At 44.4% G+C, this 22,558-nt stretch overlaps 1 protein-coding gene across 4 annotated transcripts in view; it reads left to right on the top strand.

Annotated features, from left to right (window-relative positions):
* LATS2 (large tumor suppressor kinase 2) overlaps positions 1 to 22,558 on the top strand; it is a 47,972-nt gene that overhangs the window by 4,864 nt on the left and 20,550 nt on the right. For 3 of the 4 annotated variants that reach the window (XM_028726299.2, XM_028726302.2, XM_028726307.2), the window contains exon 2: positions 5,025 to 5,682. The exons of the other annotated variant lie outside the window; for it this stretch is intronic. In XM_028726299.2, the coding sequence (XP_028582132.2) occupies positions 5,341 to 5,682 (342 nt within the window). In that variant the 5' untranslated portion in view covers positions 5,025 to 5,340. The remainder of the gene's footprint in view (positions 1 to 5,024; positions 5,683 to 22,558) is intronic. 4 annotated transcript variants of the gene reach the window in all.

Here is a 22,558-nt window from a genome sequence, read left to right as displayed (position 1 = left end):
CCAGTGTTTAATTCCACACCCCAAGTGAGAAGGTCATGCGCCTGGATTTACCTCTTTGTTCCCCAATATTAATCTGCTGCAAATAAGTTATTAAAGCTTGGAGACACCCAAATGATATTGGAGCTCATTTGTGTGTCAAGGACAGTGCATGCAATTTGATGTGTAATTTGAGGGAGAGTCACTGCCCTGAAGAGCTTAACGTCTAGACTAATAAGATTGACAGATAGCTCATCTATGCTTGAGTAAAAGTGCATAGAGCACCAGAATAATCTGTTCATATTCTCCGGTGCTTGAAATCCCTGCAGCTATTGGCAGAGGAAGGGGGACTTTCCCCTTCGTCTCATCTCACTGCTCGGGAATCTGGAATCATAGTTGGACAAAATATGCCTCCTCTCCCAAGCAGAGCCATATTTTACTCCCACTCTCAGAGGTCTTGGAAGGAAGAAAAATTACTTAATCTTGTTTTGCACACTCCTTTTAGAAACTTGGGTTATGGTATTTCTGAGGTGCCTGAGAAATTTGTCTGTAGGAAAATATAACTTTGGAAACTGCTATGGCCTGATTTACGCAAGCAGCAAGGTGGCATCTCTTTGGAAATGCACATGCGTTTGCCGTGCTGTTGCAACCCCACTTTCAGGCATTTTGCTATGGGATGGCAAAAGTCTATAGAATTGCATGGTGAGCCTCCTTACACAGAACATGGAGCAGCCTCCATTCAGTTGCCATTCAAGAAACAACCATGCTGTCGCTTGTGTCAGTTCTGAGAAGTGTTCCAGTGTTTTGCCAACTCTGAACATCTCCACACATGCTTTTCAAAAAAGTGAGGGGCAGGTGAGCTGTATTCTGGACAAAGGCCTTGTTTTAAGGAATGTGACCCTTTCGTTGTTAGCCATAAAGTGCATGAGTGCAGTTAGCAGTGTTTCACTGATATTTGTTTGTTGCCTTTTTGTACTGAAAATGTAGGAGATCATGGCGCACGACAGATGCAGATGGAGTGTTGGTGTCTAGGTTTTGCTTTCTTCCCTCATTCCTAGTTATGTGAGAACTCAAGTTCATGGTTCAGTTTTAATGCTGCAGTCTGAAGCACGCGTGTGGGAAACAGCCTGTAGAGATATATATACTGAAGCTAGGATGCAAGGAAGATGTATGCGTTGTAGATAATTGTGCATTCTCTGCAACTTCAGGTTCTTCTCGCTGTCAAACACAACCGTTCTGCTCTTTAAACAGAAGCTAAAGCAATGGCTGCAGTGACAAATGAAAGTTTCATCCACATGCATGGTTCTCCTTTCTGTTTCTTCTTTAGATTATCTGCACAGTTTACCGTTCCCTCACTTGCTCATCTGAACCTTTTGGGATCCTAGCCCAAGTACAAACCTTTGCAGGAGAATTTGCTTGTCCCTTGAAGGTTACTGCACCCCTATCTGTAATGTTGTGGGCCAGGAAAAGATAACAGGAGTGTGATACGGCATTATTTCAGTAGCTGCATCAGTATTCCTTTGTAAAGCCTGCAGTTCCTGGATGTTCCATGTAGGGATAGGAGAAGGAACAGCCTATATCATAACAAGGCCCCCAAAAGCCTGTGCTGATGAGCCTTAAAAGAAATATTAAAAAACAAACAAATAGGAGGAACAATTTGAAATATAAGAAATCAAATATTTGAGGGGCCCCAAGGAGATCAAAATCTCATGTTAATAAAACCCACACTTAAATGTAAGCAGCGATACTTTTCTTGATTTGCTTTTTCAAAGGAAGAATAGATGAAGTTGGCACCTTCTTGTAAATGTAAAAAATTGATGGGGAGACACTTTGCTCTTTGGTGGTGAGCTTTGCTTTTGGTCTGTAGTAAAGCCCCAGTGGAATCTGGTTTGGATTTTGAATGTGGGTTAAGTTTCTAGTTGCTGCGCTATTTTCATTCACTGCAGGTATTTGATTAATGTTATTTCCGTGCCACTTTCCATTCAGATGAATCCCAAAGCGACTTACAAGTAATAAACAACGGCAACATAGTGAAACGTAACAGAACATCACAAATGCAGCATATAAGTCATATGAAATAATTAACAAATCATCAGTAAAACCTAATATTTCACTCTCTTCAGGTTAATTCAATCCCTTTTTTCAACCTTCTTTTCCCTTTCACCTTGATTCTTTTTCCATATCCTCGCCAAATATTTTGAGAAATATTTTTTTTTGGGGGGGGGGATAAATAAATACATTGGAGCTAAAATACTAACAAAATGAAAATACATTGCTGCCGGTAAAAACCCTGACGCAAAATACCAAGCCATGGGGGATAGACAATCGCCCTCTGTATAGGGGCACGTCCCTGCCTCTGTTGGCATCGTCTCGAAGACTGTCTGTTTGCATGTGGCTCTGGAGAATGAAGAAACCCACGAACAGTTTTATCACGCCTACCCTGCTGATCATGCCGTTTTGGGCTCTCCTCCAGAGGAATGTGGACTGTTTGCACCAGCTGTGTGTGCTATAGCCAGTTTTGCCTCTGTGTTGATGGAAGGCTTGTCCTCGGCACAAGTTTTCATCTACAGTATATACTTCTGTTCCTCCCCCTCTTCCCTGCTCCCCCACCTTTTCTGGATATTGCTTTTTCCTATTTTATAAAGAAAGTAGTTCGGTGGTAAGGAATGTGATCAAAATCTAAATCCTAAACACAATTGCTTGAAAGCAGTAGAAGTTCTATCTACATTTGTTTAGGATTTAGGGGAGTGGAGCCTCAGGAATCAAATGAGCCCACACTGTCTGGTCCTCAGAACTCTCCCCAGAACCTTGCAGAGCCTGCTGGGCAACACCAAGTTCTATTTTTTTACTTAACCTCTGGCTCCACTTACCACTGGCATATGGCCCTGGAAGGGTATCCAGCGGAAAAAAGGTTCCCCATTGTAAACAATGCACATGACATTTAGAAAATTCTCATATGTGCATGCTGTTGAAATGAATGGGAATTGTACGAGAGCTCAGAAACAGGAGAATCATAGAATTGCAGAGTTGGAAGGGACCATGAGGCCCACCTGGTCCAAAGCCTTTGCAATGCAGGAATCTTTCGCCCAGCGCGGGGTTCAAACCCACAACCATGATATTAAGACCTACCAACTAAGCTAGAAACTAATTTGTCCCCAGAAGAGCAAAGAGACTCAGGCTAGGTACAAACCATACATTTAAAGCACATGCACATACCCAAATAATCCCGGGAACTGTAGTTTATTCCCCCACAGAGCTAAGAACTGCTTTTTTAATGAGCTAATATATTTGTGTTGAGATGTGCACCAGTCTGTTATGTGTAAGAAGGGTCAGGGACAAAGGCCATAAGAACTCAGGAGCCTTCTGGATCAAGCCAATGTCCCATCTAGTTCAGCATCCTGGCCTCTCCGTGGCCACCCAGATTATTAGAAATTGATTTAGTGTTGGTATTATCCCAGGCACATCTCTTCTGCCGTTTCCCCCTTGTGCCTCCCTTCACCTGCTTTTGACTCAAGCAGCAAGAGTTTGGCTGGTACAGTTTGGCTGGCATAGTTGCGCCACCCCGAATTACTGCATCAATGAAAAATCTCCTGAATGTTTACTGGAATTCTTGAGCACGTCTAATGGCAAGATTACAATTTAAATAATATAGGCTGCCTTTTCCAGTTAAGACTCTGCCAGAGTGGCTTGCGATACCGTACCAACAAACCGATGTGAACATTAAGCCCGACACAATAATAAAATGCTCGTTATTAAAACAATCCATGGTATGCTTTACGATCCACACAAACACACCAGTAATGCATACACATTCCTGCAAAAGTAAATGAAGCCGCCTTTTCAGTTAAATATATCAGTTTCTATTTACCAATAAAAATTCTTGGCCATAATGGACAGAGACTGTTCCAAGTCTCCTCATAAATGGCAGAAGTCATCATTCTTTGATTTATTTGTTTGCTATTTAGATATTTATAAACCTCACTTTCCTAAGAAATGTAACAAGGCACTGTACAACAGAAATGACAAGATCTCTATGGATTGTGACTAACGGTCTTTTGTATCTGGCTTCAGAAACTGGTCGTGGGAGGACACTGAGGCTGTGGAATAACTGGTAATGTCTCCACAGCCTCAGTGGTTGAGGGTGGAGTGTAAGGAATCAGGGGGCCTGTGAGGTAATTGGGGGCCCAAGTTGTTCAGAGCATCATAAGTTGGATATTACCAAGTGCACATGTGTTTCTGATAACACACTACGGACAACATGTAACTGTGTGTCATCACAGAGGCACAGCTTTTCCAGTGCAGTTGTGCAGCAGTCCTCTTGCTTTTTTTGTTGGTCTGCAGACCTTAGAGATGGGCTCTAAAGTTTCTCAGTAAAACTTGTAAATTGTGTTTGTGTGTGTGCGCACGCGCATTTGTAAACACAGTGATTTCATTCAGGAAGTTCTCCTGTCATTGCCAAATGCTGACAATTATTATTTGTTGCTCCAAAAAGCTCAGAGCAGCATACATGAGATAAATCCAGGTTTTATATTCCCATGCACTCTCCTAAATTCTAATAAGAGTAACTTGCATGGCACAGCCTTGCATGGGTGTTTTGACTCCTTGATCCAGAACTAGCAGTCTGTTCACTGAGTACAGTTTTTTTACCTCATTTCCTCTATTATTGTTTTGTTATGCATTAAATTTGTTAGTGGCTTTATCTTGCCCAGGGCAACCCAAAGTGACTTACAGCTAAATCTCTAGAACTCTCTCCTCATTTAATCTCCCAGACGCCCAATGCTCTTCAGGAAAAAGTTTTAAGAGCTTCTGGGGAAAGTGTTTTGTTTATTGTTGGATTGATTTAGTATAAAACTTCTTGGACAGTTTTAATTGTGACATATTTCCATATTCTGCATGCTCTTAATCTTATCTTTGTTCACCATTTTGGATTTCACAAGCAAAGCAGCAATGTGGAATATAATAACATACCAGACTGACTCTTGGAAAGAATTCTTTTGATAAAGAAGAAGAGAACTGCATGACTATATCTGTGTTCTGCTTTCTTCCAGATACTAAATAGCAGCGAGATGGAAGTTTCGGGGTTCCCCTCTGTGTACAGAAATTCTGAAAACTCTGAACTGAAGAAGCTTGAAAGTGGCACCTGCTCCTTGAGACTTATGTAGTGTCATAGACATACCAGGGGACTTCGGAGAATACGGAAGTGTGACACAGTCTCCTCTCCAGTTTTACCATTTATGTTGGAACTACTATCAAGGGATTATGTTTTGCAGCAAACTGATACCTTCAGGAAGAACCGCGTCGAATGTCCCTTTGGTTTTATGCAAAAGAAGTTGGAATTTATGCTGAAACAAACCTGGATTAACCATGAGGCCAAAGACTTTTCCTGCTACCACTTACTCTGGGAACAGCAGACAAAGATTGCAGGAGATCCGGGAAGGTTTGAAGCAACCTACCAAATCTTCCAGCCAGGGATTGCCCGTTGGACCAGGAGGCGAAACTTCTCTGGACCCTAAAATTGCAGTAGGGAAAGATGCAGCCAGGCAACAGCAAATGAGACCAGTTGCCAAGTTTGGGCCTTACCAGAAAGCACTGCGAGAAATCAGATATTCTTTGCTGCCCTTTGCTAATGAGTTGGGCACCACTTCTGCAACGGTTGAAGTTAATAGGCAGATGCTCCAGGAACTGGTTAATGCAGGGTGTGATCAGGTAAGCATTATATTAGAGCAAGCTGGCTCTGCTTCAAGGTTGTATTAATCTGATAGTGATATTGGTGGATATACAGGCATACAAGAACCAAGTTAAACACTCCCCCTCATTATGGTCCATGGGGTTGAGCATTGTGGTTCTGTTTGCCACATGCTGATGTGCTTTGCCACAGCATTCACTCTGCCACGTTGAGTTGGGGATTGAAAGAGAATGGTTGACAGAATGAGATGAAATACAGTCATACCTCGGGTTGAAGTAGCTTTGGGATGAGTATTTTCGGGTTGCGCGCTGCGGCGACCCGGAAGTAACAGAGCGTGTTACTTCTGGGTTTCGCTGCTCGCGCATACAGTCAAAATGACGTCACACGCATGCGGCAAATTGCGACATGCGAACGCGGATTGCGTTTACTTCAGGATGCGAACGGGGCTCCGGAACGGATCCCTTTCGCATCCACAGGTACCACTGTAGTTTGCATTCTTGTTCCATAGGCTGCCCATAATTTTGCTTAAAAAAAATGCAACATGCTTAAGTGATGATGTGATTTATTTGTTTATTTTTAATGTAACAGAAGAATCTCCAGTGGGGTTTGCCACTGTAGATTCAAAACCAGGGTGGAATCTACACACACATTAAAAGCACACAGTGAAAATGCTTTTTTAAAAAATAATTTTGAAAAATACATTGAATTTTGCATAGCTCGCTTTCGCCATCTAGTGCCACATTTGTATATTGCACTTCACAACACATTTAAAACGTTTTATTTGCAGCTGTGTAGATGAGTCCCAGGACTCACTGGGGCTTGTCTAACTGGAGTTTGCTGCGTGTTTGCATTCACGTTTAATTTGCATAGTCCACATGACATTACTTTCAAACAACATCAATCTCCCACAGTAAATTTGGGTTTACCTGATACAGGAATAATCTGAATGTTGAGGGAGATTAGGTGCGAAACTGTTTCACTTGGGGGTCACAGGTGATTTGTTGCATTGTTTTGGGAGTGGATCAGTCGTCACTTTCTGCTGTTTCCCTTTGCATGCTCACTGCTTCCTCTGTGCTTTCATTTCCGGTTATGTTTATAACAATTTACAGCACACTCCTTAAAGGAGGAGTGTAGATTTGCACCCAACCAGAAAACTGCCAAGGTGTGTGCCGAGAATTTAAAACAATTCCCTGACTGTTCACTCTTGCACACTTCCTGGGCAGGGAAATCTTTTTAAAAAACAAGGTGTGCTCGCACATCTCTCTGCCCACTTGCCCTGCTGGTACTTAATCGGCATAACAGAATCAACAAATTAGAAGGCGGGGCAAACACAAAAGGGAACTCCTACTGGTATGAATGGGGAAAGATCGAAGCAGCTCCTCATACACATCCAATTACGTGTGGGTGTGGACTGCTACGGTCTAATTTGAATGGGGGGGGGAGTGGATTGACAGCTCGACAATACTCCAATGTGGACAAGCCCCAGGATGCAGCCCCTGGGCATATTTTAATGGCACGTTTCCTCACCGGAACATACGAAGTAAAAAGTATAGAGTGCCTTTCTCCTTTTCTCTCCTTAAATAATGGTAACCAACTCATATGCAGCTGGTACTAAGCGTCCTTTCTCTGCCAGGGGTATAACTTCTAGAGCAGGGGTTGGCAAGACTTACTGGGCATGGGCTGGATCACTCCTGCGGAGATCCTCCATGGGCTGGGCCAGTGCATTGCGGTGCCGGAAATCGCTTCTGCACATGCCCAGATGCCGAAAATTGCTATTTTTGGTGTCTGGACGTGTGCAGAAGTGATTTCCAGCATCTGGGCATGTGCAGAAGTGATTTCCAGAGCCACGGAAGAGAGTCGCCACGCCACGCTGGTTTAGCACAGCATGCAGGGACTCGCCGAGCAGGTGGCTCAGTTCGTGGGCCGGTTAAATGGTCTCCGTGGGCTGCTTCTGGCCCATGGGCCTTAGGTTGCCGACCTCTGTTCTAGAGACTCCCAAGCCCTGACATCTCTGGTTTCGGAATTTAAGCATCGGTTAAAAGGACTTTCTTATCTATTTTACTTCTGTTCCGAGCTGCACTGCCTGTAAGGCAAAAATGGTGCCGCTGAGTATCAAGACTCTATACAGAGCGGCCTGTGACTGAATGCCCCAGCAGCTCATTCTATTTCTAGACATTCCCCTACTTCCTGCCTCTTGTGTCCAAGAAAGCCAAAGGCTGTAAGACGTTGCACAGTGGCTGTATAAATTGAACCCACCATTTTCCTAGAAACCCATGGGGGCTAGAAATGAGCTTTAAAATAGAATAATGTTGGCATCAAATGAAACATCATCAGCTTGGTTTTTAAATGGCATTTTATATTCTGACATTGTGCACCGCCCTGTTATTTTATGATACGCTGGTATGGAAATTTTACAGATAAAAATAAATAAATGCCAAGTGCTGCGGCGACCGAAGAAGTATTGAGCAGTGAGGCATGGCTTTGTCCTTTGGGGCATGAGTACTAGACCGGCAGGGGGCACCGTCTATCACCAAGAGAGTCTAGGTTCTGCTTTAAATGCTCCAAAGAAGCTGCAGACAGGCACAGGTTTCCCATAAATGTGTTTATAAAGAGAACTAAATGTTCTCTGGCTTAAAAAGATGGAATAAAACCTTCTTAGCTTTGTCCTTTTTGCTGAAGACACATCTCTTTACCGTGACCTTTGACACTTGAGATACATAATTTAAGCTCCACCGTATTCTTTTGACTGTAATTTGCTTTAACTGGCTTTAATAATTGTATTTTTAATGGTTGTGATCTGCCCTTGGGACCTAATGGAGAAGGACAAGTAAGAAATGTAATAGTATTAGTAGTTTTGTAAAGGACTATTAACGTGGCTGTGTGCTGCAATCTATAAGGAGGAAGTTTTCACATAACCTAACCATAGTTCCCTGTTGAGGGAGTTTTAACTGGGGGGGGGGGGGACTCTGATTGGTTTAAACTATGGCTAGGGCTTTAATGAACCTTAGTTTATGATTCTGGCTTGTTTGCTGGCTATCCTTTAAATCAACAGCTAACACGACACACCATGTTTGGTTTAAAAGCAGAAGTGGGTGCTTTTGATCTACATCTGCTGAGGGCTTTTAGAGGTCTCAAATATTGCAAATCATTGGTGTCCAGAGGTGGCCTTAAGAAGAACAACAGCAACAAAAATATGGGCTTTACCTTTCCCCAACAGCTGAATGTATAACTTCTTATTCATTCAGAGATGACTAAAGGAAAGAGCATGTGATATTATGATTTTTTTAAAAAAAGCTCAGACAGTTTCAGGAGTTGTAGAACTAGACAGCAAAAAGGCACAGGCTTACTCAGTAAGAAAACATGAAGCCAGAATCGCTGCTAGTTGCCCATCGGCTGGTAAACAAAACTTGCAGGGCCTGAAAGTGCACCTTTCAGACTTCGAGAAATACTGGTGGCAGGACTGTAGCTGTCCTCCTTGCTGATCATTAATCCACTTGGAAGCACCCCAGGCAATTAGATGTGGAATGTTGCATGAAGTTGTAGATAGTAGCTTTTTAAATATTTTAATTGCCCTGAATAGATGCAATTGAGCATATGATTGGATTTGTTCATCAACTTGGAGAAGTTTTGGGTTCCAGCTCTCTCTCTCTTTTTCATTCTTTCTCAGAGCGGAAATGTTGACAGGGTTGTTGCTTCTGCTACAAAACGATATGCTGATGTGAATTGTGGAACAGCTGCAGTGCGGGAAACTGTTTTTCAGCAGTATGGATCTGGTTGTGCCTTAATACATTTAGCAGAGTTTGGCGTGAAGCGGCAAAATGTTTGTGATCTGACGTCTTTCAGCTCAGGGGCTTCCCAAATTTGGGGGGGGGGGTGAGGAGAAGAACCACGTGCACACACATTGCCATTTATACTAATACCAGGAACTGTGAGAGCTTAAAATCTGAATTTTCATAAGTTATGCAAATTCGGCAAAATATACTAGGCTAGTCATGGGGAGTGTTGTGTCATAGGACTGTCTGGATGCAGAGGAATGGTGGAAGGAACCAGCTGGGGAATCTTTCACTGGAAGAAGGCTCAGACAGTGAGTGGTTAGAGGGAGAGGACTGGGAAGATGTGTCGGAAGCTGAAGAGGTAACAGGACTTAGTGAGTTGAGCTAAGCTAAGAGATCTCTGGTAGACAGCCCCATGAGGGTTACAGAGTTGAGTGGTGTGGTGTGTCATGTTTTATAAACTGAGATATGGTCAGTCTGAGCGTTGTTTTTTGTTTTAAAACCTGTTTTAACTTACACTATTTTGCACCTAGCCCACCTAAAGGTAAAGGGACCCCTGACCATTAGGTCCAGTCGGGACCGACTCTGGGGTTGCAGCTCTCATCTTGCTTTACTGGCTGAGGGAGCTGGCGTACAGCTTCCGGGTCATGTGGCCAGCATGACTAAGCCGCTTCTGGCGAACCAGTGCAGCGCACGGAAATGCTGTTTACCTTTCCACCGGAGTGGTACCTATTTATCTACTTGTACTTTGACGTGCTTTCAAACTGCTAGGTTGGCAGGAGCAGGGACCAAGCAACGGGAGCTCACCCCGTCGCAGGGATTCAAACCGCTGACCTTCTGATTGACAAGTCCTAGGCTCTGTGGTTTAACCCACAGCGCCACCTGTGTTGCTACCTAGCCCACCTAGGGACCATTTATTCAAGGGGAGGATGAGAGTATAATTCATGCATGTCCCATCTGTGTCCATGAAGCTTGCGCCCAGATAAGGTCCCACTGGAAGGCAAGCCAGTTCCCTTCACCTTCAATATTCACTATTTGCTTTTATCAGCCACACCATAACAAGTTCTTTTGGCAATGTGCAAATTAAAACAAATACCCCTTCTCTAGCGTTTAGGACTTTACCAGCTGCAGTTGTCAGACTGCTGGATTCTGGACGTGCTGCTAGATTCTGTGCTCAGGCCCAACAAAGGGGAGTAGCATCTCTGCTAATACCTGAGACTGTTTATGATGCCTTTCCATGACCTGGGAAGTTAAGAGTTATTTGTGAATATTGTAATGTGCGGGAGAACATCTACCTGTCCCCCGTGTTGAAGTCAAAGGCTTGGAATCTTGTCTGTTCAGGCAGCAGTCTTGATTGCATTCCAACATCCTTTCATCTTGCTGGGATGGAAAACACATTGAGAAACCAAAGACCGATAGCGAGATGAAAAGAGCAAATGCAACAAAAAGTGTATTGTGGTCTCTTAAAGAATAAACAAATGTATTGTGGCTTCAGCTTTCATGGGCCAAGGGCATCTGACAAATTCGACTCTAGTCCACAAAATATGGTGCCACAATAAATTCCTTAGTCTTTAAAGGGCTGGGGTGTTGTTTGGGGTTATGGGGGGTTGCTGTTGGTTTTTTTTGTATCTTTATTTTAGATTTAGTTGTCATCCATGTGGAGTTGGTTCAGTTTGGTCTTGTATTTTTAAAACTGTTTTGTTTATTGTTGATGACTGCTTTTGCTATGTCGCAGTTATGCTCTCCCCCTGTTAAAAGCCATGAGTGTGGTTTGACCTGTGGAAAGGCAACATACAAATAAAATAATGTGTGTGTGTGTGTGTGTGTGTGTGTATGGGCTGTAAGCCTGCTTTTACATCTGAAGCATCAGGCGAACATACCAGCAAATCACCTTGTCGTTAAAGCTTGCCAGCCATGCTTCTGTTTGCTTTCTTGCTTGCCTGTCATTGCCACCTGTAGCTTGGAGAAAGTTAGCAAAGTCCTCCAACTGGGAGCCTGAAATGGGAGAAGGTTGCATTGGTTGTACAGCCTTATAGGGCTCTCACCCTAAGGTGGGAGGGAATGGTTAGGAAGGAGAAGACAGATGGGTGTTTAGTTTGCTAATACAGTCATACCTCGGGTTGAATATGCTTCATGTTGAGCGCATTCGAGTTGCGCTCTGTGGCAACCTGGAAGTAACAGAGCGCATTACTTCTGGATTTCGCTGCTCGTGCATGCGCAGACGCTCAAAATGTCATGCGCAGAAGTGGCAAAAAGCGACGCACGCATGCGCAGACGTGCCCTCGCTTACATTTGCTTCTGGATGCGAACGGGGCTCCGGAACAGATCCCGTTCGTATCCAGAGGTACCACTGTATTCTGAGCTTTGTTTCTGAGCTTTCAGATGTGAAGAGTTTGCTGAAAAGCTGAAAAAATACCTCATGTACCGTTCCTTATAGCATGTCTATCTTTAGGTAGGGTTGGAGGACAAATTTGATTCAGCATGCATTTAAAGTTGCATCTATCAAATCCGGCCTTTCCAAAACATTATTTGAACTGAAACACAGCTCCCTTTTGAAATTCACACTTATCTTCATTTTGAAATGTAGCTCTGCAGCCAGTGTTTATTTTAAAAAAGCATCTAGTAGGGGAAAGTGTACATGAAAAATAAAGGCATTAGTGAAAATAGCATACAAAAATGCACATTACGGGAAATTGCTTAAAATATGTGTATGTTAGTCAAAACTGCACATGGAAATGTGTTTTGCACTAAAATGCTGGTGAGTTTTCAAGGAGGTTAAATGACAAATGGCTGCAAAATGTGGAGAACTGGGGAAGAATGAGAAATGGAGAGAACCAAAACCGACAGATCCATCACCCCACTCCAACCCAGTCTCCAGCCAAAAAAAATCCAACATTTCTCCAGCAGCCCCTTGTCCTTAACAAAAGTATATTTCTGCCCATTTTAAAGTTGCTTCCATTATAACCAAATGAACAGGCTGATCACATCCATGAGTTGCTTTTTTAAAAAAGAGCTCCATGCAATTGTGCTGCAGCATTTCCCCAAACATAGTGAGCCACACTATGGCTTGCTTGTGCCACGAGGGGAGGCATGTTCACAATGAAACCACAATTAATGCAAACTATGGCTTATTGTGACATGCGAACAAGCCCAGCTTTTTTTTTTAACGCTCTAATCAGAATGATTCATATATTATAACGACTTAATTCTGAGCACGGAGCTTGTGTTTCCTTTGAATGGAATTGGGATTTTTGTGTCTGTGCAGAACAAACAACAACAAAAACCCTTCACCCACTTGATACCGGATTTTTGTCATCTGATTTTGGCTGCATAAAGGGAGCAGTAAAAAGTCACAAAGGAATGTGTAGTATTGTGAGAACAGAGTCTTGCTAGGAAAAGAGGAAACAATTGCTTCAGCAGGTCATTGAAAACATTGATCGTTTGTTCATTCCTGTGCTCAAAGTCACTTCTGAGTCCGAAAGGGTTGAGAGAACTACTAATGCAGCAGGAAGTGGTATCACAATAGAATCAGGGTGTAATAGTTCCTCTTGGAAGGTTTTTATGCTTAGTCAAAACCACACTTCTTGATGGTTTAGACTTGACAGGCCCCCAAGTGGCTCGGGTTAGGGCAGAAAAGTCCCCCTCGCCCTAGTGGATTGAGACTTTTTAAACAAATATATCTTTATTACAGCTAGTTTATGTATATAATAAATTTCCAGTGATCTCCCATCCAGGGGACTTGACTAGATCCATGCCCGCTTCACTTACTAAGAATTCGCGTGCACCCAGTTTGACTGCTGGCCATGTGAGCTGAGATTTGTAACCAACATGGGATGATAGTGATCTCATTTTCTTCCCATATCATCTCACTGACATGGATATTTAATCTTTGACAACTCTCGTTTTATAATACAGACTACCCTCTATAAAAGGGATGTGGGTGGCGCTGTGTGTTAAACCACAGAGCCTAGCACTTGCTGATCAGAAGGTCGGCGGTTCGAATCCCCGCGACGGGGTGAGCTCCCGTTGCTCGGTCCCTGCTCCTGCCAACCTAGCAGTTTGAAAGCACATCAAAGTGCAAGTAGATAAATAGGTAGGGAAGGTAAACGGCGTTTCCGTGTGCTGCTCTGGTTCGCCAGAAGTGGCTTAGTCATGCTGGCCACATGACCCGGAAGCTGTACGCCGGCTCCCTCGGCCAATAAAGCGAGATGAGCGCCACAACCCCAGAGTCGGCCACGACTGGACCTAATGGTCAGGGGTCCCTTTACTGTTACCTTTTACCCTCTATAAAAGTTTCTCAGGAGGCTTCTCCCACCCCCCCTATATTTGGCACATGTTGCTGTTCATGTATAAAACCAAAGGATGGGAAAGTGCCGTAATAGAATCTTTGAGAAATAGCCTTTGCCTGAATCTCTGTCCAGGGCTAGTGTCAAGGGTAGGCCCACCCCTCCCCAGCAAAGGGTCCACTAACGGGGGGGTCCCCTGGGCCTGCTGCAGTGGGGAGGCAGTTTTACTGGGCAACCACCTCTCTTGCAAGGAAAGCAAACTAGAACCACATTCTTAAAGCTGCTAATTGTGAAGGTGGTACCCTGCCTGAGCAATGGCCATGTGAGGAGAGGACACATCCCTCTTGCTCAACCGAAAGCTCGCTGGCCTGCTTCAAACCCCAGCTCATTCGCCCCCCACTCCTCTCTCTCGCCCCTCTCTACCACCCCTCTTGTTGACTCTGCCACTGCCAGCCCAGCTCGCTCACCTGCTGCCCTGCTTGCTTGCCCTGCTGCCTGCCTGTCTCTGATGGTGCCCTCACACTGGAGCCTGTGCAGTCTGTTGACAGCTTGACGATGGACTAGTACAAATATTGTGTGTGTGTGTGTGTGTGTGTGTGTGTGTGTGTGTGTGTGTGTAAGTGTAAAGCAGTAGAGTTGCACGGCTCAGGAAACAAATGCAGTCGCCGAAGAGATAAGCCAGTTTTAAACAATCTTAAAAAACTACTTTGTTTTCAGCGTTGCAAAAGACATTCTGCGCCAGAGGACTTCTAATGCCAGTAATTTTCAGCATGTTGTAGGTCAGAGAAGCATGACACGGTGCTCTGGAATGCGCAGGCTACGTGCCAGTTTGTAGTGGAGTATCGCTTCAAAGCAGCGTATGTAGGATGTTTCTTGCAGAAAGTTGTGCATGTTCCCATAGTTTTCTAGTTCATTGCCTAGCAGGCGGATAGTTATGAACCTAATCTTTGCTCTAGCTGCTTGAGGCGAAGCACGAAGGAATTTGGGCAGAGTCCGGGTGTCATGGGTAAGGTAGAGTAAATCCTCCTTCAAACAGACACTGGGTTTTATTTACATTCTGGAAGGTTCCCTTTAAAGGCCTTCCCTCACATTCTACTGGGAGTGGCCAAGACCACATAACACTGGTCCTGGAAGACCTACATTGGCTCCCAGTATGTTTCCAAGCACAATTCAGAGTGTTGATGCTGACCTTTAAAGCCCTAAACGGCCTCGGCTAGTATACCTGAAGGAGCGTCTCCACTCCCATAATTCAGCCCGGACACTGAGGTCCAGCGCTGAGGGCCTTCTGGCGGTTCCCTCACTGTGAGAAGTGAGGTTACAGGAACCAGGCAGAGGGCCTTCTCTGTAGTGGCGCCCAACCTGTGGAACGTCCTCCCATCAGATGTCAAGGAAATAAACAACTGTCAGAATTTTAGAAGACATCTGAAGGCAGCCATGTTTAGGGAAGTTTTTAATGTTTCTTTTCTGTTTTTAGTGTTCTGTTGGGAGCCGCCCAGAGTAGCTGGGGAAGCCCAGCCAGATGGGTATACATATAAATTATTATTATTATAAATTATTATTGTGTGTGTCCATGGGCTCTATATCCTTCAGAGTCCATGGACACACACACAATAATAATAATAATAATAATAATAATAATAATATAAATATTTGAGCTTGGATGTGGCAGTTCCGAATTTGGGTGCCTTGCTTTCTCAATTTTGCGGCTGCTGTCAAAGTTTCTTATAGTTTAATTCTTCTGTCTGTATACTGGGGGAAATAATACTCAGTTAACTCAGTGTTGTGAAGCTCACAGGGTGCCCTTGAGCACTATTCACCATCTCTCACACTAACCTTTACAGGGTAGTTGCAAGGAAGAAAAGGTGGGGTACGTTATCATAGAATTGTGGAGTTGGAAGGGACCTTAAGGGCCATCCTGTCCAGTCCCCTGCAATGCAGGAATCTCAACTATAGCAGCCAAGACAGGTGGCCATCCAACCTCTGCTTAAAAATCTCCAAGGAAGGAGAGTCCACAACCCCTAGGGCGGTGGTTCTCAACCTGTGGGTCCCTAGATGTTGTTGGACTACAACTCCCATCATCCATACAACTCCCATCACCTGGGGACGCACAGGTTGAGAAAGGCTGCCCTAGGGCCTGGGTCGGCAAACTAAGGCCCACAGGCTGGATCAGGCGCCTTCTAGATCCGGCCTGGGAAATCACCACATGGATCGCCAACGTGCGCGTTCTTTCCCTCTCCCTCATATGGCGGCGCTTTTTTCCTCAGGGACGCAGCGATCTTGTCCCACGCCGGGCGCAAGTCAACAGTGAGAGTTGGCTCGCCCGCCTGCCCGCCTCAGCAGGGCGGCGCTGTGAAGGGGGCGTATGACACCGGCTGCTGCTGCGTTTTCCTCCTGCTCCTGCTCCCTCAGTCCGCCCTTCTCCGCACTGCTTCCTCGCGCACTTTCTTCGTCACTACCTGCCTCCTTCCCTCCCTCCTTCATTCCTCCCATGGCGTTCAGGCAGTTTGTTGCAGTGGCCGCAGCTGCCACTTGTGGCTTGGTGGGCAGCTCTGTCTTCTCCGCGTGCCTCTCAGGAAGCGGCATCAGCAGGTGGTGGGTAAAAGCTCCGGCGATACCCCAGTTCCCCTACCTCCGTCCGCGGCTCCTCTGCCAGGACTGCTGCTTCTATCTTCACCAGCCAACGCAGCCTCCTACCACGCCACAGCGCTTGGCTGGCTGGAGAAGCCCAACTGCGGCTATTGGGACGACAACTGGGACAGGTTAGGCGAAGCATCTTCAGGCCTCTTTGCGGGCGGGTGAAAATCATTCATTTTTTCCCTTCAGAATATAGCCTGGCCCCCCCCAAGGTCTGAGGGACAGTGGACCGGCCCCCTGCTGGAAAAGTTTGCTGGCCCCTGCCCTAGGGAGTCCTTTCCACTGTCGAACAGCTCTTACTGTCAGACCATAGAGGCTTCCAACCATGCCTTCAAGGAAGATAGGACATAACAATACTTCTCATTTTCATTTATTTAATAGCAGCCCTAGAAACCTAAAGCAGTGTTCAACCAAATAATTACGCAAGTGGAAAGACATCCGTTTGACTCTTCTCTTCCTGCATATAGCTTGAGCCATGCCCAGATCTTCTCCAGAAGGCTGGGGAAGCTACTTGCATGGCGTGAGACACTATGGGTTCTTTGGGGGTTAAAGTATGACTAGGAAGGTCAGTAAAGAAGGTGCTATCTCCTGAGGGAGAAGGACTTGACTGCTAGTGTTTTATTCATATAACAGTGCTAGAACAGATTTGGGGGGACAGGTGGAAATGGAGAAGCCCCATTGCACAAGGGCAAGTCATTAGCCTCACACACGGAGTGATTTAGTCCTTTGTTGAACACCACCAAACATCCAGCACAAGAAATATCTAAGGTGGCTCGATTGGGCAAAAGGCTTGAGTTTAAGGATGTGACAAAGATTTTAATTAAAAAGTACAAAGTGCAATGGCATTCAAAAGCTGGAAAGTGCAGATGGCAGAGGAACATGCATGTTTTCATGGATAGCTTCCCTTCCTCCACACCATCTTTTCCTCCTCTTCCAACTTGTGCCAGTGAAATGCTTTCACTGTCCATCCGTGAGGGGGGGGGGGGAGAATTTCGAGCTGGCAAAAGAAGCAAAAAAGAAGTTGTATTTTAAGTGCAAGTTTTCTGTTTTGAACTGACCATTTGGAATGGTGTTTAAGAACCTCCTGTTCCCGTGTGGAATATGTTTGGTGTGGAACACTGCTAATATATATATTTGTGGCATTTTGACAATGAGAAAGCCATTGTTTGTGGTTTAGGTTTCTGCATCTTTTAATGTTTCCGCTGGGAATGTGCAAGACACCGCTCCTGTCTGTTCTGCACCTTGAAGATGAGGAGGCAAATGTATGCTTCAGCCTCTGAAATCATGAGCAAACTGTCTTTGGATGGTCAAAGGTGCAAAAAAACAGGAGACAAAAGTATAGATAGGCACCGTGTTTTATATTTATGTGGTTGTATTCAGCTAACCTTAACTCGGGAATAGACCCATTGAGATTAACGGACCTAAGTTAGTCATGGCCATTAATTTCAGTTGGTCTACTCTGAGCCATGGTTAGCAGAATTTCACCCATGGTCTTTGCAGCCAGGTAGTTTGGGCAGACTGTTGGGAGCATCTAGTAGGTGATCAAGAAGCCATTTGTGGCTGGTGTCGTTTCTTTACAGCCATCGCTATTTCAGTTGCGGATCCCTGCATTGTTAAAACCAATAATTTTTAAAGGAGATTCCTTGATCTTTTCCTGGCAGACAGGATATCAAAGGATTCCTCAGATTGTGTACTTACTTGAAGTCGCTTACGTGTTCAGACAGAAGAGGGGAAATGGAGAAGTTCTGTTTAAAAAGAAACATATCCCTGGCAGAACAAATCTGTGTCACAGTTACTTTTTAGCTGTAATTTATATGCATGTTTCATCAGGTGCATGCCTTAAATCACCACAGTAATTTTTAAACTTCACCATAAGGCAGGCAATTGTTCTGTGTAGACCACAATGTTTTCTAGCATCACAACTACTGTACATGAGGCCCTTGAAAGCCTTTAAAATTTAATGCTCTTATACAAGGTGTGTGCTGTCAGGTGAAGCAAATGCTACATGGAAGCCTTTGATTCAGCCTCTCTGGCAGCTGCAGCCTCCTAATCACTCATGTTTTGACTGACACACATCTCATTTAAACCTAGCATATATATTTTTTTAAAAAGCACTTTTTTAAAGGAAAAAGTTCATATCCCTCTCCAACATTACAGCGCCCAAAGCAGTTTATATATATTTTTTAAAAAATAGCCAATTATCTGCAAAGAAAAATTGAAAACGAAGGAACCGCTCTGAGATCTTCAGATGAAGTGCGGTACACAGATTTAATAAATAAAATAAAATAAACCTTCAGGTGCTTTAACCTGCTTTTCCATTTAAAAGAAAATGCCCAAATTCACAATCTGAGGCAAGCATTGATGCCTCACTTTGCCTTTTATAGCTCATCGGACTCCATGCCCAGAATGGTTGGATCACTTAATGGTGGTTTTCTGTTGCAAGGAAAACATACAAACGTCAACATAAAACAATGTGATTTATCTGGTCATGGAAAAACCTTGTAGCTATCATCAGGCTGTTGGATCTATGAGGAGAGAGAAGTATTCATGGGTCTGTGCTAGTTCTGCCTGTGAAGAAAAAAGCATGAAATATTGAATGGAAACCACCCCAGAGCGTGGTTCCTGCTTAGGGAATACAATGACTTAGAGCTGTGTTTTTGCATCTGCCAACCACACCTGGGCCAGGGCTTGATGCTGTCGTGCAGAGCAGTGTTTTCTCAGACTGGGAGCGAATACCAAACAGTGGTCTTGGGTACCTCGGTGCCTCCTCACCTGCCTGACCTGCCATAGCCATTGGGGTGGACCAGTACCATCAACTTACTGAGTAAGCTGAGTAAACAGTGGCCGGGAGACAGAGAAGTTCATGAGGAGGAGGAGGAGGAGGAGATGTTGAGGGAAAATGGCAAGTTAAAGCAGTAATTTTTATCACCATTGTTATCTATTATCAATACATAAACTAGGAATGGAAAGGAAGGGGATGGGGAGACGAAAGCTGCCGTGGAAGGAAGAAGAGAAGGTGAAAGGACCAGGGAGAGGAGGGATGAAAGAAACCATTCTTTGTAGCATCTAGTTTGGTCGCAGAAGAACAAAGTAGATCAAGCTCGATAGCCATGCAATATGAATGTCCCCCCCCCCCCCGCTTTCAGAGATGAAGGACCTTCAGCTGTTCTCTTGAGGTGCTAGCCTTCTCCTGCAACCTTATTCTTGGTCAGCTGTAGACACACAAGAACTTCAGTAATATTGCTGCAGCTGCTTTATGCAAAAACGCCTGACCTCTTGGACATTTTATTCTGCTGATGGTTTTGCCTCCAGCAGTCGCCCAGCTATTCAAAAATTGTACCCTACGGTTTCGGAAAGCAGAGCAAATTGACAGTGTCTTAATTAACAATCCTCCTTTGTAATGGACTTCTATGCTGATATAAGAGTCTGAATTCCAAGTGGAGCTTGCAGCTGTTCCGACTGTATGATGAGAACAAATTCAATAAAAGAATTAGCTCATGTCACCCGTTTCTTTTGTGCTAGAATGCTCCCTCATATTTCTGCCATTTGCCGTGTCCTCCATATTGCATCTTGCCTTCTGCAGTCTAGGCAACTCACTGTAGCATCTCATGGTGGTTTCATCAGAGAGACTGAACAGGATCAAGTGTGATCTTTTGGAGGGCAGAGTCTGTTTCTGAAGTGGCTGCACAGTGGAGTTACTCAATTCAAACAAGGTTCCCACAGGCACATCGGCAAAATATATACACAGTACGTGTTTGTCTTGCACCAGTGTTTCACGTTGTCTGTTGATTCCATTTCCATTTGGCTCTTGTTCGGGTTTCAAATTCCTTATCGCATTTGTAGCTCTCCTTGCTCCGAAGGAGGATTTGAACCCACATCTCCACATCAAGTTCCACTCCTGAAAAAGCTACCTTTTTTCTTTTTGTATTTCTCATATATTGTAATCACACTGGCTCTTATACTTCATTTCTATTGATTTAGGTATGTGCTGCTGCTTTTCAGCATTTTGGGCTTGCTCTCTTCTCCTTTTTTGCTCTATTCTCTTTCTGTGTTACGCATTTTGTGTTTTTATCTTGTATTTTTATGCTGTGAACCGTTCTGAGATCTTCGGATGAAGGGCCGTGCGCAGATTTAATAAATAAAATAAACCTTCAGGTGCTTTAAACCTGCTTTTCCACTTAAAAGAAAATGCCCAAAGTGGCTTACCAAAAGTAAAAACACAACACAGCAAATTAATTGCACAAAATTGTGAGTATTGACTGCAGTAACTGTGTTGGAAAAAATCTTTTTGATTGTGAAGCAAGCCCAGGTGGAGGACATACAGATCCCTCCCCCAATTCAAAAAAGATAAACGAAATAAATTTGCAAAGCAGCTGTAGTGAATGAGTCACTGCGTACAAAAACTCTTGAGAAACAATGAGAAAGGCAGGAGAGAACAATTACCAATATTGGGGAGGGGCACCACTGCAAGAGAAATGTGGGAGGAGATCACCAAACTACACATGAAGGTTTTAAAAAAGCTGAATCTGTTGTTTTGAAGAAAGAGCAGCCAGTGGGGCTCAGGTTTCCTGCTGAAAACATTCACTCTGGCTGCTGTTTGCCGCTAAGGTTGCTGAGATTAGTGTGGATAGGTCCTTGAGCTATTTCCAATGCCTGGTTGTGCAAAATGACCTGGAGCAAACATGAAACGTGTGTATCAGGAAACACACAAAGAAGAGCAGATGGAGTTGCCACTTGGGAATGTGGTCAGCATACCTATTTGTTAGTTGTTTTTCAAAGTGTTTTTCTTAGAAATGTAGAGTTGGAAGGGGACCCCAGGGGTCTTCTAGTCCAACCCCCTGAATGCAAGAATCTCCGCTAAAGCATCCATTACAGGTAGCCTTCCAACCTCTGTTTAAAAACCTCCAAGGAAGGAGAGTTGAACATCTCTTACTGTCAGAAAGTTTTTCTGAATGTTTAGTCGGAATCTCCTTTCTTGTAACTTGAAGCCATTGGTTCGAGTCCTACCCTCCTTCATGTGACAGCCCTTAAGATATTTGAAGATGGCTATGACATCTCTTCTCAGTCTCCTCTTTTCCAGACTAAACATACCCAGCTCCTTCCACCATTCTTTATAAGGCTTGGCTTCCAGACCCTTGATCATCGTGGTTGCCCTTCTCTACACACGTTCCAGCTTGTCAACATCCTTCTTAAATTGCAGCACCCAGAACTGGACGCAGAGTTCCAGCTGTGGTCTGACCAAGGCAGAATAGAGTGGTACTATTACTTCCCTTTATCTGGACACTATACTTCTGTTGATGCAGCCTAGAATAAGGTAAAGGTAAAGTTACCCCTGCCCGTACGGGCCAGTCTTGACAGACTCTAGGGTTGTGCGCTCATCTCACTCTATAGGCCGGGAGCCAGCGCTGTCCGCAGACACTTCCGGGTCACGTGGCCAGCGTGACAAGCTGCATCTGGCGAGCCAGCGCAGCACACAGAAACGCCGTTTACCTTCCCACCAGTAAGCGGTCCCTATTTATCTACTTGCACCTGGGGGTGCTTTCGAACTGCTAGGTTGGCAGGCGCTGGGACCGAACGACGGGAGCGCACCCCGCCGCGGGGATTCGAACTGCCGACCATGCGATCGGCAAGTCCTAGGCACTGAGGTTTTACCCACAGCGCCACCCACGTCCCTGCAGCCTAGAATAGTATTAGCTATTTTTGCTGCTGCATCACACTGTTGACTCCCATGAAGCTTGTGGTCCACCAAGACCCCTAGATCCTTTTCACATGTACTGCCAGTAAGCCATCCTATATTTGTGCATCTGGTTCTTCCTGCCTAAGTGCAGAACCTTACATTTGTTCCTATTGAAATTTGTTTTGTTAGCTTGCACCCAGTTCTCCAACCTGTTACGGCCATTTTGAATTCTGATTCTGTCTTCTGCAGCATTTTACATGTAGTAAATGCAACTAGACTTGAGTAGCATGCAAATATAAATGGAATGTTAAGTTTTATAGTAAGCTGATCACGCCGTTCATGGGTATTATTATCATTTCGCTGGCATACTTTTTTCCTGGTTTACAAATTGCAAGGAGAAATGCATAATACTGGGGTAAATATGAAGGCAGCCACTTTTTGTTGTTGCAGGGGTTGTGTTTCAAACCATATGGTTCATTGCAGGGGATTTGCTCAGGAGCCACTCGTTCTTGGGCACAGATAATTT

Source organism: Podarcis muralis, chromosome 4, assembly GCF_964188315.1.
Source record: "Podarcis muralis chromosome 4, rPodMur119.hap1.1, whole genome shotgun sequence".
Lineage (NCBI taxonomy): Eukaryota > Metazoa > Chordata > Lepidosauria > Squamata > Lacertidae > Podarcis > Podarcis muralis.
The sequence above is the reverse complement of the archived record's forward strand: the minus strand, read 5'-3'. Positions and strand labels throughout refer to the sequence as shown.